The 19846-nt window shown below is 48.3% G+C and overlaps 1 protein-coding gene across 2 annotated transcripts in view; it reads right to left on the reverse strand.

Annotated features, from left to right (window-relative positions):
- PLXNC1 (plexin C1) overlaps positions 1-19846 on the reverse strand; it is a 143892-nt gene that overhangs the window by 94314 nt on the left and 29732 nt on the right. For both annotated transcript variants that reach the window (XM_044228116.1, XM_044228117.1), the window contains exons 3-4: positions 19617-19751; positions 16147-16247 (exon numbers count right to left, since the gene is read on the reverse strand). In XM_044228116.1, the coding sequence (XP_044084051.1) occupies positions 16147-16247; positions 19617-19751 (236 nt within the window). The remainder of the gene's footprint in view (positions 1-16146; positions 16248-19616; positions 19752-19846) is intronic.

Below are 19846 nucleotides of genomic sequence, written 5' to 3' on the forward strand. Positions count from 1 at the left end.
GGTGAATTTTGGCACGTGAGTGAGCGCCTCTGTCATTAGTATTTGACACCCTGGGACCATGGAGGCCTTTTCTCACCTACTCTCGGAGTTATGACTGTCCAGCTAGGTCAGCAGCACACCAGAACACGTCATCGTTTACAATCTCTGAGTTAACACTTCCCTTTTGAGAAGCCCAAAGAGCAACCCAAAGCTTATTACCATGCAAAAATTGCCCCAAATCCTAACAGAATTAAATAGGGAATTTTTTCTTGTGCCCCACAGGGTACAGTATCCTGGCCTCAGTTCAGAGAGGGCTCCAGGGCTTGGATGGTACCAACTAGACACCTTGCCAGCAGCCCCTCCCTAGGGTGATCCCTTTCCTAGGACTTTAGCCTCCTTCTTCTAATCAAAAAAAGAAAAAAAAAATCCCACATCAACACATAAAATATCCCATAACTTGCACGACTTCAACATTATCACACTCACTCTTGCTGAGAGAAAATGTAAGCTGCTAATAACAACATTGGCAAAAATACATGGAAACCCCTGGAGGGCTTCTGCCTGTCCCCAAGGATCTACCACACCTGAGTCTCTGCTGGGTCCTGGACATTCACTCCGAATGTCAAAATCCACAGCACAGTGTCATGGCCCTTCTACTGGAGACAGCCTAGGACCCTGTCCGTCCTCTAGCAGCCCCCAGGGGAATCAGGTGAACCTCAAACTTCCCACTCAGAACCCACAGGTGCCTGAACAGGCATGGTGGGGGAGGAGGCATCTTCCCTGCCTCCATCCTTAAAAAGCTCACTCTGAAATAGAACCCTGAAATGCAAACTCTGAACTCAGAAATGTAACTTCTACCTCCTGCCGCTTGACTTTCAGCAGCATCCCTTAATCTAATTGTTCACCAAAAGCAGACAGTCCCTGATAACTAAATACCAGATAATTGGCTTGAATGTGGGGTTGGTGTGACCTATTCCAAAGATTCTATACTGATATCATATCAGAAAACTTTTAACAAGAAAACGATCCAGCCTCTCTCTCAGGGAGCAGGAGGCTGTGTCCATACTGGGGGGAAGGTTTGGCTCCAAGAGCATCCCAAGGTCTTCTGCTAAGGGATTTCAAGCAGATGCCTGCATTTTTAGGAAAGGCACAGAGGAAGAGCTAGATAGTCCCAAAATATGGGGGCTCTTATTGACATCATCAGTCCAAGAGATGAAAAAACCAAACTCGACCAAATAGAAGAGAATAGGATGGCCCCCCGGGGCAAACTACACACTGAATCCAGGCCCCCATAGTCAGGAAAGGGGAACACCAAAACACCAGATCCAAATAAGTGCTGGGGAAGCTGAAAAATTGGACCTCCATCACTGAAAAATTGGACCTCCAGCCAAAAGGTAATCTACATGATCAAATTATGCTACTTCCAGAAGCAATTTAGAAGACCTTTTAAAAAAAAAACCAATGAAACCATCTCACATGCTAGGGCCACCTTTCATGTAATGTGATTCATTTAGTCTTCATAACAAACCTATGAAGTAAGAGCAATCATTGGCCCTGCTTTACAGATGGGGGCAACTGAGGTGCAGAAGGCACCATATTGCTTTCCCAAGGTCACGGGGTTAGCAAGCCGAGTGCCTGAGACATGAAAACCAAGCAGTGCCATTTCCTACATCTGTGGTCTCATTTATACGCCTCTATGGCCTCACACAGAACCTAACACTTACTGAGCTCTTCCTGCAGGCTAGGCACTGCTCCTGGGGCTTCCCAGAAAGCAACTCACTGACCCTCACAACCACCTCAGGAAGTAGACATTATTATTATCGGCTCCCCTGCAAGGATGACAAAACTCTAAGGCAGAGTGGTCAGGTGGCCCGGTGTGAACCTCAGCAGTCTTTACTCCTGTGCCAAATTCTTCAAAGTTTCCAAGGACTTCCCAGGATAATGGCATCACAAATGCCAAGATAAAAGTCAACAGGTCCTCCTCGAGCATGGGCCATATCGGGAAATATAGGTTTTAGTCACTTCTCAGAAAACCAGTGTTCTTTGGGTTGTTCTGGAGGTATCTAAAGTAGGGTCCTTGTTAAGAGGTTTGGGAGACACTGGGTAAATAAAATTAAACTAATCTCTCTGCTGCAGGACTTCTCAGAGCCTTGGCTATACTGGGGTGCTTTGTAACTTTCCAAGACAGGAATGAATGATGCAACATCTTCCAACTTTTTAGAAGTTCTCATCATGCACACTGGGAAATATTGCCTGAACTTGGCCAATGAACAGTAATTCAAACAGTGGATCAAATTAGAAAATTTGGGTCTTCCTTGGCTTTTTTTCTCAACTCTCGGATTCAGCTGGTAATGACCTATTAATTCTAAGCATTCCTCTATATTATCGCCTACATTCTACCCTCATCCATCACCTTGTAGCTGGGCTCCTACCTTCCCAACTCTAGTGCCTCCAATCAGCCTCCAGACAGACATCTAGGTCATTCTCAAGCACAGAACTGATCATAGCACTTCCTACTTAAAATAACCTTCAATGGCACTCTTTTGCCAGCATCAAACTCCTCTTCCTATGGGTCTTTTATGACCAGGAGCCTAGAACACACATTTCCACGGTCATGTCTCTACCCTGGCACTAGTATCTAGCTCCTGCCTTCTTCTCCAAACTAATCCCTAGGCAACTGTGGATTGATGAGTCTGTCTATTTGATTAACATGTGCAATGCAAACACCCCTGGCTGTCCCTAGCATATGCTGCTCCCACAGCCCCCAGAATGCCCTTGAGCCTGCAGTATACTTGATGAAATGGTGTTCCTTGTTCTAAGCGAGTTCAAAGTCACTTCCTCCATGATGTCTGCCCAAGCTCCAGGCAAAGCAGTAGCTCTCTCCGCTGTGTTCCTGTGGCACCTTACATGTGCTCCAGGTGTATACAGCACATCACATTCACCGCTGATAGCCTGTCTCTCCCACTAGACAGCAGGTCCCCCAAGGGAAAGACCCACCTCATTCACCTTGGCCCCCCCCCCGGACCTAGTGCTGTATTTGGCATTTGCACCACAAATATTTACTGAGCACCCACCAGACACCAGAGACCATAGTTGGCACTGTGGACACATTAATGTATCAACCCATTAGAATTCCCCTACTAATGAGTTTACATTCCAGCGAGAAAATAAACAGTAATTTAAAATAATTTTAAATTAAGGTAGGTCTTCTGCAGAAACCAAGAACGTGGCACAGAGGAATTACTTCAGATTGGCCAGGAAAGGTGACATTTTAGTTCAGAGGTCTAGGATGAAAACCATCAAGTCACATCAAGAATAACAGGAACAGCATTCCAGGGAGAAGGAACAGCATTTTCCACTTAAAGCTTGGAACTCTGTTCTCTGCGAGGAATTGACTAAAGGACAGACTAGCTAGCACACAGAGGGGAGAATGTTTCTGCCAGATACACACCAGTGTCGTGGCAAGTCATGTGCCCCCTCTGTGTCTCGGGCTATCCACCTGCAGAAATGCAGATATTAATGGTTTCTACCTCATGGGATTGTTAGCAAAATGTGCATCTATTCAATTGAGGCTTACAATACTGCCTCAGTATAGAGTAGTCATTGTTGTGATACTTATTACTCGGGCAAGTGAAACAGACTTCACGCAAGCATTTGGATGACATTAAGCTACGCAAACACAAAATGGTAATGACGAGGCAGGGATCCGGGACAGCCCTCCGGCATCACTCACATGTGCCGGGTCAACATGCAGCGTACCTTTCCTCCATAAGGAGGCAGCCCCAGTTCAAGGCTTCTTGGAGGATTCTCAATCACAATGTGCCTTCCTCCCAAGACGAAAGGGCTGTCTAGGATCTCCCCAGCCTCGAGCACCGCCTAGGAGCCCTTTCCGCAGTGTACGGACAGTATTGGCTTGGTGGACGCTTGCCGCCCTAACCTGTGAGCTTCTCCGGGGCAGAGCCTCATTCGTCGCTTTTCCCCAAGGGCCTCGTTCAGGGCCTGACCCACAGCCCGAATGCAACAAGCGTTAGCCGCACTGAATTAAGAATTCAATTTTAAAGTGACTAAAATTCTTGACTATGTCTCCATGATACCGGCATAAGTTGTTTCATTGATTTTTGTTCACTGGGCTGGCCTGTTAACTGGCCTGGTGGAAAACCAGCCTTTGTCTTAAAACTCAGAGCTATTTAGCACACATAAGACACATTTGCAGACTGAAACCCTCACACAAAAGGGATCTGTAGCCTGCACCCCATGTGGTTCTTTTGTGGGTGATGAGTTTACTGAAGCTGGCATTTTTTTTTTTTTTTTACTTCCAAACACAAACCACGAGCTGAAGAATTTAAGGGAGGGTTTTTAAAAATACATAACGTGGAAATAAACATGGGAAAAGGGTGCCTTTTGAGTCAAGAAGATCTGGACTCAAAGCTGCTCTGCCCCCACATGCCTTTGCCACTCTGGGCCTCCATTTCCCCACTGGGAACGCAGGTGGCCCCTCTTCCTGGGACAAATACCGAAGGCCTCATTGGGCCTATCAAAAACGGTCCCCTCTCTATACAGCCAAACATAAGCACCTCAGCTTTACAAAACATTACAAAAGCAAAACCATGAAAGGCCACCTGGAAGGCTTCCAAAGAAAATGGGAACATTGTGTTTGAAGCTGGAGAAGGTGCTGGGAACAGGACATCTTCTAGGTCACAGAGACAAGTGAAAACATTTGAGGAATTTTTAAAAGCCAATCAATACGTACTTATGAAAGTGCCTGCTGCCTGAGATAAGGTCATTTCAAAAAAAAAAAAAATCTATTCCATTAAAACATGTATTTACTAAAAGGGGCGTTCCTAATGGTCCTTGTTCCAAGTCAGAGAACATCAATTAAAGAGATGGTGTGGGTAAGCAGTTTCTTTGGACCTCGGCGGCCAGCACTTCCAAATAAAACTGGCTTCTGAGTAAAGTGAGCCCTCTCCCTGCGTCGACCTCTGTCAGCTCTCAGGGTACCAAGAGCTGTGCCCCTCGATGATTTCATCCCTCTCCACCTTCCGCTTTGAAAGGAGTAGGAACTGTTCACAGCTCCTGACAGCGGAGGTGATAAAGGAGAACCCAGGGGATCTGGGTTCACCTGGGACCCCCCTCCACTGTGAGAAGGCCCCCAAATCCCTTTCAGCATTCTCGATAACCTGGATGCATGGGCTGGGCCTCGGCCAGGGTAGTTCAGGACTGCCCCAAGGTCCAGAATCAAATTCCTCTTTACTCCTCACTGTTTCCACCCTACAGACAGTTGTCCTACTTGCTTCTACACAATTAGTCGGCACACTGGGGTCCTCACCCAAGAAGGAGAGGTGGCCGCCAGATCCCATGGTAACCATGATCGCTGCCATTCGCATGGCACTGGACCATCAAGGAGGGTCACTGTCCAGGCTGCAAGCACGAGGACACACCCCAGATCAGGAGGAGAGGGGGAGCAAACACAGAATGAGAACAACCTGTCTGAAACTCTCTTCTTGGCCACTTGGCTGGCAGTGGCCGTACCCACGAAGGGGGACATCTCCAGCTCAAGTCTTGGCTCAGACACGTCCTTCCAGTGAGGCCTTCGGGGACCACTCAGGTTCCAACGGCAACCTCTGGTGCCTCCAGCCAGGAGCCCCCTACCCCTGTCCTCGGCTGTATTTTTCTTCAGAACACTGATCACCATCTGACATGCTCTCTCTTTCTTCATGCTCACACGATCCCTCTTCCCTCGTGTGGTGAGTTGAACCACGTTCCCTCAACATTCACATCCACCCAGAACCTCAGAAGGTGACCTGACTTGGAAGGAGGGTCTGTGAAGATGTAATGCAAGGATTCCAAGAGGAGAGCCTCCTGGATTTAAGGTACCCAGTGACCGGCGCCTGGAAAAGAGAAAGTGGGGGGAGGTCTGGAGACACAAAGAGGAAAAGACCGCGTTATGAGAGAGCCAGGAAACACCAGGAACCCCCTAAGGTTGGGAAAGGAGAGGGAGCTCTCCCTCCTTGAGCCCTCAATTTTGGATTTCTAGGTGAGGGAATGCATCTGTGGTGTTGTAAGCCCTTACATTGTGGTCCTAGGCTAGGGCAGCCTTAGGAAGGCAACACTCCGTCAGAAGGACCTACTTCTGAGGGCAAAGACTTACGGCTGTGCCGTTCTCTGTGGCAGAATCCTAGTGCTTAGAACAGCGGCGGCCACACATTAGGTTCTGGACAGATACTTGCTAACTGAAAGCATGGATGCTCACACTTTGAAGGTGGAAGGCTTTCTACAAGTCAGGTAGGCTCTGAGTCCTGTTGTCTTTGTTAGGCATAGCCAGTCATCCACCAAGGGTCTTTTTAGACCTAGCTCTTCCCTCTACTGCCACAGGGACAATATCCCTTCCTTGTTCCCCTTCCCTTTCCCTGCAGTGGTAGGTGAAGGCACTGACTCTGGAGATTGAGCTAGGTTCTGCTACCTGTGTGACCCGACATCAATGGAACCCTCAAAGACACCCACATCTCCATCCCTGGGACCTGGGCATATGTTTCCCTGCACAGCTAAAAGGACTTTTCAGATTAAGGATCTCAAGATGGGGAAATTGTCTTGGATGATCAGTGCGGACCCAAAGTAGTCACAGGTGGATCGAGCAGAGGCAGGAAGGTCAGAGTCAGAGAAGGGGACATGACGATGGAAACAGATGTCAGAGCCCGAGAGATGTGAGGGACTATGTTGCCGACTTGGAAGACACAAGAAGCAGCCATGGGCTAAGGTGGGCAGTCTCCCCCAGAAGCTAGAAAAGACAAGGACAGGAATTCTCCCTCTGGCCTCCAGAGGAAACATCATCCTTTCATCACCTCGATGGTGGCCCAGGGAAACCCACTGCCGACTTCTGACTTCCAGAACTGTAAGGCAATAAATGTCTGATGTTCTAAGTCACTAAGGTTGTGATCCTTTGTTACCGCAGTAATGGGAAAGGAACATACAACCTGAGGCAGTTTCCTCCTCCCTCACGTGGGGATGGTCCTAGTACAGACTTCACAGGGCAGCAGGAGGACTATGTGTACAGGACACAGGGCACGGGGACGCAGGGCACAGTGTCTGGTGTAGAGTGAGCACGTCCCCCCACCCACCCACGAAGAGTGGGCCTGGAGTCGGGGCAGGCTTCTCGGAGGAGGCGCACTGCGACTGTGTCCTGAAGGGTCTGTGGGCACACCCCAGGGGCTCCTCTACGGAAAGCCCTCAGTGGGCATCTCTGTCGCGCACTGTCCACCGCCCAGGAGGTCAGACCCGGCCGCGGGAATGCCGACCTCGCAAGAGTGTGCTTGTGGGTTGCCGTGCCCCAAGGGTTACCTCGGTCGAGTTTTTGAGCAGTCCCAGCTTATGGCCCTTAGAGTCAAAAACTGGCCGGGGAGGCTTGAGGACAGAATGTCTCTTGGAGGAGCGAGGGCAGGCGGACCCAACAGGACAGCGGTGTCAGGACCTGGATAGGGCCGTAAGCCAATCCTGTAACTCTTTCTTGCTTGTTTATTTGTTACTCCAGGCTACTGGGGACAAATTCGTTTAGCAGTCACATTTCTGTTTTTCTCTCTTGTATTCAAAATCCCCTCTGGTACTCCCAGTCCTTCAGGAAGGCTGACTGTGGGTCTAGCCAGAGAGCCCGGTTGTCAGGCCAGGTCAAGGAATGATCTACCAGCAGCAGCTGGTGGGGGCTGCTCAAAGGTTTTCCACGTGTCTATATGGAAGAAACCTGCAGAAGAATATGGGCGAGTGTCAGGCTTACACGAATCCTCCAGAGGCACTAAGACACCCTTTAGTTCATGTGCCTGCTGGTTAGCAGCCTGACCCTACACAGTCCCTGTGCAGAGTGGGGCATGACAGGGTGGGACAGAAAAGAAGCCTGGCCTTTCCTGCACAGCCCGTTTTCTGAAGAGGACCAGCCCCGATTCCCTTATGTGACCGGGACCAGAGCAAGCGGAGCCCCATGGTGGTGCTGGGACAGGTGGAAAGTGCATGAAAGCTGGAGAAGGAGCGGCCAAGTGGATGACTCAGGAGGAGACGGGAGTTAAGCTTGTTGGTTATGAGACAGACATGCCGCAGGACAGTGGAGCCGGGAAGGTATGCGGCTGGGGAGTCTGATGAAGCTGATGCTTGGGGTAGTGCTGGACCCTGCCACCAGGATGATCTTTTTATTATTTTTTATTTTTTTTAAAGATTTTTTTTTATTTATTGGACAGACAGAGATCACAAGTAGGCAGAGAGGCAGGCAGAGAGAGAGGAGGAAGCAGGCTCCTTGCTGAGCAGAGAGCCCGATTCGGGGCTCGATCCCAGGACCCTGAGATCATGACCTGAGCCGAAGGCAGAGGCTTAACCCACTGAGCCGCACCTGGGTGAGCCACCCAGGTGCCCCAGGATGATCTTTTTAAAACACAAAGATGATGCTGTCCTCTGCTGAAAACCGTTTCATGGGTCTCCGGAACCCCCTAATATGCAGTCCACACTCAGGGCCCTTCACACCCTGGTCCCCCCCCAACCCCCCATGCTCTCTGGCTTCTAGGGCTACTATCCAGCCTGTCACTCCCTCAGAAGACCGCTCCCTGTCCCGGATCCTCTAAGATGCCTTCTGCTCCCTGTTCCCTTGGGCTTCAGGGCCTCATTTTTTGTTTAATCTTTTTTTTTTTTTTTTTTTTTTTTTTTAATTTACAATCTAGATAGTTGACATCCAGCTCAGTGTTGGTTCAGGAGTAGAGTTCACTGGTTCATCATTTACACATAATACCCAGTGCTTGTCAGGATGGCCCTTCTCCAAACCCATCCCCCATCCAAACCACCCCTTCCCCCTCCGTCAACCCTGCTCGTTCTCTATCATTGAGTCTCTCATGATTTGTTTCCGTCTTTTTATCTCCCTCGTGAATGTTCATCCATTTTGTTTCTTAAATTCCACGTAGGAGTGAAATCAGATGGTATTCATCTTTCTCTGATTAACTTATTTCGCTTAGCAAAATACATTCTAGCTCTGTCCTTGTCTTTGCAAATGGCAAGAATTCATTCTTTTTGATGGCTGAGTAATATTCCCCTGTGTGTGTGTGTGTGTGTGTGTGTGTGTGTCTGTCTGTCTGTCTGTGTCTGTCTGTCACATCTTTATCCATTCAGCAGTCAAGGGACATTGGGGATCTCTCCGGAGTTTGGCTATTGTTGACAACGCTGCTATAAACACCAGGGGGCATGCATTCCTTTGGATCTGTATTTTCGCGTCCTTTGGGTAAATACTTAGTAGTGCAGTTGCTGGATCGTAGGGTAGTTCTATTTTTAGCTTTTTGAGGAACCTCCACACTGTTTTCCAGAGTGACTGCACCAGCCTGCGTTCCCACCAACAGTGCAAGAGGGTTCCCCTTTCTCTGCATGCTCGCCAACACCCGTTGTCTCCTGTACTAATTTTGGTCAAGGCCTAATTTTAATGCCACCTCCTCTGTGAAGCCTGCCCCAGCCTTGGTTACAAGCCACAGGTCCCTCCTCTGGGCTTCCACCATCACCAGAGCTAGCATTGCTTGAGTGCTAACTAGGACTCCGGCACTATGTGTCCAGGTCTTTTTGTGCATGTCTGATTTAATCTTCTCAGCCCCCCTCTAAGGTATTATTAACCCTACTTTATGGAAGAGGAGACCGGCACATGAAGAAAAGAAACCTGCAGGTCACAAAGAAACCTGGGTTCAATCCCAAGCAAGCTGACTCCAGGCCCTGTACTCTTCCTCCTTGGCTGGACTCCCCTCCGCCAGAGCGGAAGTCACCCCCAGCATTACCGTGCCTCCCAAACATTCCTGCTCAGTAATGACACTGTTCACTCCTTCCTCCACCATCTCAACACCAAGGTCACTGTGTTGCTGGGAAAAGAGCAGGAACTCACCCCACAGCGCCCTCTGACACTCAGCTCTGACATCACTCCCAAGTCCTCCCCCTCTGACTTCCGGGTTCATCCTTTGGGCTCCAATCTAATGCCTACTCCAATGCGTGGGACGGTAGGAATCTATCCCTTGGGTGGCACTTCTTTATTGTCTTTATGAGGACTTAGATCAGGGAGAAAGAACACATATTCCCAAAAAACCAATAGCTGTGGCCACCTTGATATTTTATTTTTCATTTTATAACCCTATTCTGACTGTGTCAAACTCAAGGGGGAATCTAATTAACTGCCAAATTCTGTCAATTCTATCTCCCAAAGAGCTCTTGAATTGGGAGTCCTGAGTCTTGAGCTCTTGAGATCTTCCCATCGCTACTATCAACCCTCTGACCAGTTCCCCATCTCTTGCTGGTTTACAGTCACCTTTTAAGAGGTCCTCCAGCAACCAGCAGGTCCCCTGCAATCCATCTTCACCAGAATGCTTATTCTAAAACACACAACCGATCTGGTCATTCTTCTAATCAAAGCTCTGCAATAGCTCCCCAAAGTCCTTCCAATAAAATGGAAATTCTTTACACGGCTTATGGGACCAGTCCTCCACGGCTCCTGTAGCCATGCCACTTTCTCAACAGCTCCCCCCCCAACCCCCCACCCCAAGGCTGTATGCTCCATGCACACTGACCACCAGACCAGGAGCTCCTGCAGCCCCCAGCCTTGGTGCACCTGTTCCCTCAGCCAGTCACCTGGCTTGGCTTTACCTGGCTGAAATCTGCTCGGGCCTCAGGTTCAGCTTAGACATTCCTTCCTGCAGCAAAACTTGCCTCACTTTGAAGATGGGTTAGATGTTCTTTATGTGCCCCCATGGAATCCTCCCCTGCCTCTGTGGGAACCCTTATCATATACACTATTTACTTCTTGGTGGATGGATAGTTCTTTTCCTTGTTGAGGTAGACTGGATTGTTGTGTCCAGTTCTTCAGTCTCTCCTGTACTGGAAGGACCCATCCCTACACTTTGTCCTCTTTGCATCGTCTCCCACGGGAGTAGGCAGACCATATTCCTACCCCACTGATGCTGGGCTTGACTATGGGCTGTGTTGGCCAATGGAGCCCCAGCAAACACATAAGCAGGGGCTTTGAACGTGCTGTCCAGCTTAGCATGGCCTCTGGTACTTCTGCTGTCTGCCTGGACAATGGTATGTGCAGGACGGGAGATGTGCGAACACAACCAGAATCTGCCTCTCAACCTGCACCTTGAGGCAGACGACATCCCTACCCCCATTGGAGCAGACCCATGAACAAGAAAAACAAGCCTTCTAAGCCCTAAGAGTTTTTTTAACACAGTATCACTGGAGCAGAAACCTGACTGATACACTTGTCTACACTCTTCACGAGACCGAAGGCTCTACATAGGCAAAAAAGAACTATAACCCGAGCCCCCAGCAGAGGCCTCATCATATCACAGGTGCTCAATAAATATTTGTTAATTGGATGTATGACTGAATGAATGCATATGGGCCATTGACATGTCTGTCTCCCTAGCTGGCATGAGAATTCTTAGGGCCAAGAATGGCATCTGATTTCTCTCAGTAACACCTAGTTGTCTCATTTCCCACACTGCGTTCCGGGTAGATACTTGATAAATATTTGTTGAAACTAAATAAATTGCACTTTGTGGGCTGGCTTGGGACTGAGTCCTTAATTTATGACATTGTTTCTATGGGAAAATGCGTTCTGAGTGCCAAACAAACTTGCAAATGAACTTTTGGAACCTCACCCGTTCATTGGTTCAGGATTGCCAGTTTTGTGGAAATCCATAACTGAACACATGTGCTATGCTTTGCAATATGGGAGAAACTGAGAAACTGCTTCCAAACCCAAGATATTCAGCCTGAAAAAATTCACTTTCCACCCACACAGGCAAATTCAGCACAGGTTGGATTTGAGGTTCCAACAATAAAATACTAGACTTTTTAGAGCTCATTGTTTATCTAATTGCTTTTTATCTGCTTATACTAGATGCCTATTCTTAACACACGATCAAAAGGAAGTTAAGATAGTTTTCTTGCCCACCCCCCGTGCCCAACAAATCCATTTTCTAGACACATATGCAAAAAAGTTCAACCTTCTCAAAAGGGAAAATAAATTATTTTTCTAAATAAATCTGTGACATTTAAAATAAACACAGTGGGATGCTCTACGGTTATAAGAAAAGATCCCCCTTTAGAATTCCTAATTTTGAATGGTACTGGGAACTCAATATGAGTCACAGATCTGAGGCTTAGTTTTATTTTGTCTTAGGCCAGAATCAAGCCACTTTGAAACTTAAGTGATCCGATGTGGCTGGGAAGGGCCATCAGTCTAGAAAATTCTATATGACTTAATACACACAGCTCAACCCGCAACTGGTAGAGTTTCTCAATCACTCAATCTACTTCATTCACTTAATGTATATTTTTTGAGCACCTACTCTGTGTCAGACACTGTTGTAGACTCTGGGAATATAGTCGTGAAAAAGACAAACTAGGACCCTATGTTCATGGAACTTTCATTTTAACAAGAGAGGCAGAGAAAGAAAATCACTTCTTATGATGGGACCATGATGAAAATAAAACAGTGAGGTGATTATGAATGAGGTGAGGCCATTTCAGACTGGGTAATCAGCTGTGGAAGGATCTGGGGGAGAATATTCTAGACTGAGGAAACAACAAGTGCAAAGTACCAGAAGAGGGAACAAGCCTGGCATATTCCTAAGTCAGAAGGAAAGCTGGTGGGGTGGAGTGAACAGAGGAGAGACAGGCATGAGAGGCACGGAAGAGTCAGATAATATACGCATCCTGTAGTCAGACAGTCAGACTGGATTCTAGGAGAGAAAGCCAGTGCAGGTTTTGAACTGGGGAGTGACATGATCGGGTTTAGATTTTAAATTACCCTTCCTCTTGGAGAGTACTGGGACAGGGGTGAGGGAGCAAGAGGAGAACCAGGGGAAGCCCGAGTCATACTTTATAGAAGGCTAGAACTTCTAGCCCATCATCAGTAAATAATGTGTCTTCAGCCTCTTCTTGGATCATTCCTCTTACCTTCTTGTGCTCATGAACCCAGCCTCTGCCGGGGGGAAAGTTTCCTCAAAGCCAGCTCAGGGGCTGGCTGCTTCCTCTCACTCATGTGTAAGTGTCCTGCTTGTGTCTCGCTGCCTTTTCTGGATGCTTCCTCTTTCCTCCCCCTTTCCAAACCTGTCCCCCAAGCTGAAGTGCCCCAGCTTGGAAGCTTAGGCAGTCATGCCACCAGCCCACACCACCCCAAAGTTCTCCTTGCTGCAACCATCTACAGTGCACCCCCAGCCCGGCCAATTCCTGCCTTTTCTGGACTATTTTGCTCCTCACTCCAATATTGTTTCCACAGTTGGTCTTGGCGACTGTAATTTCCAAACAGATGATTCATCCAACACTCTGCTACCTCAGTTCATTGACCCCCTCCCTGCCAACGATCTTGTCTTCCATCCTACTTCAGGTACATGGACATAACCTAGACTTTGTCATTACCAATAGTGCCACCGCACACATGATCTCCCTACAGTCCAGCTACTACCTCGTTCCAGTTCCCCAGGTCCAACAAGTCTTAAATCCAACCACAACCTCCCAAGCACAGATCCCATGCCCTGTTCCCATCCTCACTGCCCTCCTTAGAGTTGCTTCCAGCGGAGAGCCCAGGGTCCCCTGGTACTAGTTTAAGTACCAGTATCCATGACAATACCATCATGCTTCCCTTGGATACACCTTCAGTCTCCAGGTCCCCCCCCCCACCACCACCATGTATTTCCTGCAAAGCCCTACATTGCTCAACCTAGCTCTCCCCAACTCTGTGACCACACCAGCAGAGCTGAACACAGCCTTTGAAAGCAAAACCACACTGAGTGTTCTCACTCCAAAAGCAAGACCACTGGCCTCCACAGGGCCCTCCTGCTGCCCAGGGATCACCCTGCATTTTCCATCTCCATTACCTGTCCAACTCTCTTTCCCACCTTCTCTCCCTTCTCTCTTCAAACTCCAGTACTTCCTCCCCCACCTCACTCTGACGGCTCCGAAGTCACTGAACATGATGTAAGCAATATAAACTGATGCCACTTACCCTTCCCCCACCTACCTGCCCCAGGACCCACGTTCTGCACCTTCCCTCCCATGACCAAGGCTGACTCGCATACCTCCTTCCCGAGGCTTGCCTCCCCTCGCGTGCGTGTGTGCGTGAGATCGTCTTTCCTTTCATCTTCTGAGACACAACTGCGCAAGGGCCCTTTCCCTTTCTTGCACCATCAGTTTCTCCTTCTCCACTGGAACTTCCCCAATAGCCCCAAAGCATAGCGTGCTTTCACACACCTTAAAAACAGTAAGACCCTCTGGATTTTACTGTCTCCTCCAACGTCTGCTCCATTTTTCTGCTGTTTTCCTCAGCAAAGCTCCTCTGAAGAGTCATCTCTGCTCTGCTCTTTCATGTTTCCCTCGCAGTATTAGCATCACTTGCCACAACGGCCCCGGTCACGGTCACCAGTCATCACCCGCTAGGTCCAATGGATCAGTTCTCTTCTCTTGCCCAGCCTCTCAGCACCATCTGGCACAGTGGACCGCTCCCTTCTTTCTGGCCTTGGCAACCTGGAGACCACCTCCTTCGGTCTTTCCTCTTCCCTTTCTGGCTGTTCCCCCCCCTCTGCCTCTCTCTGCCCCCAATTGTGGGGCCACCTCCGTGCTCAGTTCCCCAACTACTCCTCCCCTCAGTCGACATGGCCTCCCGTGACTGGTCTTCAGGCTTCTTCACGTCCCATCTAGATGCATCCAAACCCCAAAGTCATCTCACCAGCCCGTACACTTCGTCCATGAACTCCAGACCTGTGGTTGCCAATATAGTAGCCACTAGCTCTGTGTGGCTAATGAATTCTCGGCGCTGCCACCGAATGAACCCCTGCAGGGAGCTCTGCAAACACAGACAGGGAACCGACCTAAATGGAACCTAAATGGAACGGGTGGGAAAGAAGAGGGCAGTTGTGCGTGGTAGTGGGTGGGTGGTGATGACATGCTGTGATGAGTGGTTAATTTCCTTAAACCCTAGACTTGGGCGAGCCACGTGAAGAAAACGTTCCTGCCCAATTACAGTTATTCATGAGCATTTTTCTGGCCCTGCTTCTTTTGTCTGCCAATGATTCTGACGGAAACAGCCCCGTGAGGAAGCGCAGCGAAAGGCAAGGGCAAGTATGCGTCTGGGTGCATCGTAGCTTTCAACTTCCTCGGCGAACTCCTAATTAATCCCATCCCCACGTTTTCCGCCTGTTTCCTGAACCTCTTGGTTGGGCCGTATTCTCCCCCTCTCCCGTCATTGCCCTGGGCTTCCTTCCACAGGGGCTCCCCCATTCTCTCCCCGTCTTCTTTTCTTTCCCCCAACTGCCCTCTTGTTCAGCCTTCGGCTCCTCTGCACCTGTTCCACTCCTCCTTATCCTTTTTCACCTTTAAAAACTGAAAGCACCGAACTGACAGACACTGTTATGGTTTTTTTTCTTTTCTTTTCTTTTCTTTTTTTTTTTTCCCCTCTCCCTGCCTGAGCTACCGCTCAGGCGCTCTCCTCCTCGCTTCTGTAGCAGGAGCCCGAGTACTGGGTTGCCATGGCAACAGCCAATCCAACCAGCCCGGTCCCAGCCAAGCTAGGAGCTGCCATGGCGAGGAGGAAGCCACTACAAGTCGCCCCAGAGCCCGGATGGGTCGCGAACATCATAATTCAAGCCCAGGCTGGGCCCATTCTGCCCAGGGACCGAGACCCTACACCAGGCCCCCAGCCGTACCGCACCGCAGGGGACAGCGCCATCAATCACAAGGCTTCCACCCAGCCAGCCGGATGCGTGACAGTATGGGGATTCAGCTGAAAATTTTCAAACCTCCCTATTCTTTCATCTCCTTGGGGGGAAAACCTTTTGCCTCTCTGTCTCTGTCTCTCTCTCTCTCTGGAGTCCTGGGGAACTCTGTAGAAAGTACAAGCAGCACTGACAACCCCAGCCTCCCCCGCTCCCACCCCTGGGCACGGGCAGCCCTGAACGGTCCCAGTCCAACCGTCTGGTGGCCCTGGCACAGCTGGGAGCATCGCTGACAATTCATTAGGATTCCACCGTGATACTCCTGTGGGCAGCGAAGGGCTCCATTCCCCCAGGTCATCGGAACGGATCCTCAAAGTAGGGCAACAAGTGTTCTGCCACCTGACACTCCCCACGCCTCCCCGAACATGTGAGTCGGTAAGAAAGAATCAGGGAATACCTTTGTAGCGAATGGCACCAACCGCAGTGAGGGTCTGCAGCCGTTAAACACTCTGTGCAGGATGGATGTCTACTGCAGTTGGCAACACGAATTCTCCTCACCTAAAAATAAAGACACCCGCAGTTCAGACGGAATTACAGGCAACGCTGGAAAAACGACAACCCCTTATCTGTTGAGGGGCCAGGAAGAGCACACTGACTGACTTGAACTCCAGATATCTCTGTGATGATGTGGGGCAGTGGTCCTCAGAAGCCCCCGGGGAAGCTTTGAAAGTGTGGATCCCCAGATACCCTGCTAACCCCAGTGCCCAGACTCCTGCCCGTAGGTCTGGGACCCAGCCTGGGAATCTGAAATATTTAGGGGCTCACTCAGGTGAGTGTGAGACACAGTCAGGTTTCTGATTGGTTGGTGATGATCTCCAAGGGGCTCGTGGAATCGGGTCACCTGGTCTTCCAAAAAAAAACCCCATCAGTGTGGGGTCAGTGGTGCTTTGGAAATGAGTGTCTGGGGATGGCGAAGGCTCTGACCCAGGAGCGTCAGCGTGAGGCTGGCGCTGGACATGGACATGAGGACAAACCCACGTCCCTGCCAGGGTAACTCCATTGCTTCAGCTCCTAGTTCACTCACACACATTCCCTCCACTGGAGTTGAGAATAAAGAATCAGGGAATACTCAAATCACTGCCTGCCCCACAAGCCACCTCTTCCAGTTGTCAGGGAAAAAGCAACCCACAGAGCAGGTGCCCATGCTGGGCAGACCCAAGCATCTGAGACAGTCAGCAGGAGCCTGGAGACGGGGTGGCAGGAGGCAGACAGGACCTCAGTGTTGCATGGCATGTTTTCTGCAGGCAAAATCCCACAGCAGGCAGTAAGGAAACTTGGGGAACACATTAAGCTGGGAAGTTATTCACGCTAGAAGGTAGAAGTAACTTCTTTAACAGGTTAGAGAAACAGAGTTCTAGAAAGGGTTGATGAGGAAAATAGGCTATCCTGAGGAGTATTCTTCAATTCTAAGTTGACTTCATGGGGGATAAACCTGTCCATTTCTCATAGTCCTCGATGCTGCTGAAAGATGCGGGGGCAGACCACCAGCCTGAGCCAGAATTAACCAGAATGTGGCTATTTCCTCATAGCTCACACAACATCTTAATTCTGGGGGGGGTTTCATAAATACATAATCTCTCTAACCTTGTTTCCTCATCAGTGAAATGGTGATGGTGCCGCTGACTCCATGGAGTTACTATATGTGTCTGGCATACACTAAGTGCTCAATAAATGTTGGTTATCACGACTGTGTGGGGAAAGGGTTCCACAGTCCAACAAACATGTGAAATCTTCCACTGAAAAGGCAAATCAGTTTCCTTAGAGCAAGGCTTCTGAGAGCCTTTGAATATGCTGGGCATCATGATACTCCAGGAGGGGTACAGTCAATACCATCTCCTCCTAGGGCCACTTTTCCCCAGAACACTTAGTGGAATAATCTCTAGAACCTTCTGTGAGAACCTTTACACAGTGTACTTAAACATAGAAACAACATAACTCCATGCAAAAGAGAGAACACTGGAAGTACTTACATTGGACCTGCTTCTCTAACTTAATAACACATTATAGTGACTAACACAGCAATGCATAAATCTTCATATGGTTATTTTTAATGGCCACATATTTGATAGATGTACCAGGGCATATTAGTTTGGCTGTTACTATCTCCCCAAGAGTCTAGGACAGAACCTTCCCTAGGTTTTGGCTCTCTAGGGATTATACTGGCTTAACCAGAATCTAATAGGATCCACAGCAGTAAACCTAAGTGAAAAATGTACGAATAACCAGCTTTAATGCCCAGTCAAAAACTCTCCCTTGGACTTCAGACTTTGAATGACCAGAGGCTAAGCAGTCTTCAGCTTCCAGAAAATGAGGACCTGTCAGCTATCTGTGGCTCTCCCAGTGGTTCCCAGCTTACGGTCGTGAGTCCCAAGGAAAGCAGTAATGAGAACTTGTGAGCTCTTTGCAATGTTTCAAAAAGCTGAATGGAAAAAACATGCATGGGTCAAGCAAGACTTCAAGAGTCTATGCTTTGGGCTAGAATTTTATTGGCTCCGTTTGGTAGCACAGTCTGTTCCCCGGTTGGCAGTTTCCAGATGCCCTTGATAAATAAAACCTGGGAATGCGAATAGTTACTTAATACAGGCAGTCTGTGGAATAGACCAAAGTCTTTCAAATGAAGGAAGCCCAGGGAAGAAATAGAATGGAAAGTGCTGAGTGATGAAACAAGCCGCTCGAGAAGATTCTATAGGGTGGACAACTGGTTTACCAGCGCAGACCAGGTCCACCATCCATCACCACGTGCTCATTCTGCGTAACTGACTTCACAACGTGCAAAGAGCAATATGGCCTTTCTAGGAATTCTGGAGACTACAGAGTGCTCGTGTACCTACCTTGTGACTATAACAACCATGTGGCTTGATATCATTGCCATTCCCCTTAGAATGAGAGACAGAGAATGGAAAGTGGGGGTGGGCCAAGGGCAGCTGTTATCCCATTGTACAATTCTGTAAGTCTCATTGATCTCTTTTGCACTTTGTATGTTCCAGTGGCCATGGAGCCAAATTACTATGCCAGAATAGGCTGCTAGTTTTCACAGGTTTAGGATTTGACCTTGTTTATCTATATATAGGCATATATATTTGTCTAACATACACACACACACACCCTTGAGTGAATTATTTAAACTTTCCAAGTCTTAGGCTCTTCCTGTATAAAACAAGGGTAATTTTATCTCATTAAATTATTAACATATTTCAACAACATTGCTTTTATAGGTGTGTGTGGACAGACACAACTGTACGCACGTAGAGAGACCCTATTTAGAATAGTAACTAGCACATGGTCAGTAGGGGCTGAATAAAAATTAGTTTTCTTCCCTTCTCTTGGTGAAAGCACCTTGTAAAAAGGAAGAAAATGGAGAAAGATATTCTCTTTATTTCAGTAAGCAGAAGCAAGAAGAAAAAACTAGAACAGACAAATAAATTAAGGGAGGGAGGGGGAGTGCCATATATTTCCTGGTTCATGAATGTGTATGAGACCATGGCCTGATATTAACCCCAAATTCCAAAGCCAATCCCATTGGGTATATTCATAAATGCATCTAACCGTTCAGTGCCCGCACAATAAATGTGTAAATTCAGTTACCTAGCTGATTATGCACCCATTTGCAAGCACACCCCTCCCCTGAAAAACGTAGCATTGGAAATATAGCCAATAATAAAATTGTCTAAATAGGTAATATTTCTTGTTAACTTACTGACAGCAAGGTTTTTAATTCCACGTCCATGAACCACTGCGGGTCTTCTTGAAGCCTGCAGCAGTGTTTAAACCCGATAGTTCAAAGTAAAAGCTTCGCTACTAGATAATGACGTTAATTAAACACTTTCTATTCGGAAGTCAGAAGCAATAGCTGGTATTTTTACCTACCTCTTTCCCGGCCGTTAGATAGATGTAGATATTCTTCTTAGGATGAGGAACCAGTTTGTAGAAAATGGGTGTTTCTTCTTTAATTTCATAGATAACCTCTGGACAATTTGAAGTCAAATTCTCACCCAGAACAACCTATTTTTTTTTTCAAAAAGAGAAACATGATTTATATTAAATACGTCAAATAGCGGGGGTGGGGGGAGGCAAGACTTGTAGCTTAGTTCTAAGAC

Source organism: Neovison vison, chromosome 12 (assembly GCF_020171115.1).
Source record: "Neovison vison isolate M4711 chromosome 12, ASM_NN_V1, whole genome shotgun sequence".
Lineage (NCBI taxonomy): Eukaryota > Metazoa > Chordata > Mammalia > Carnivora > Mustelidae > Neogale > Neogale vison.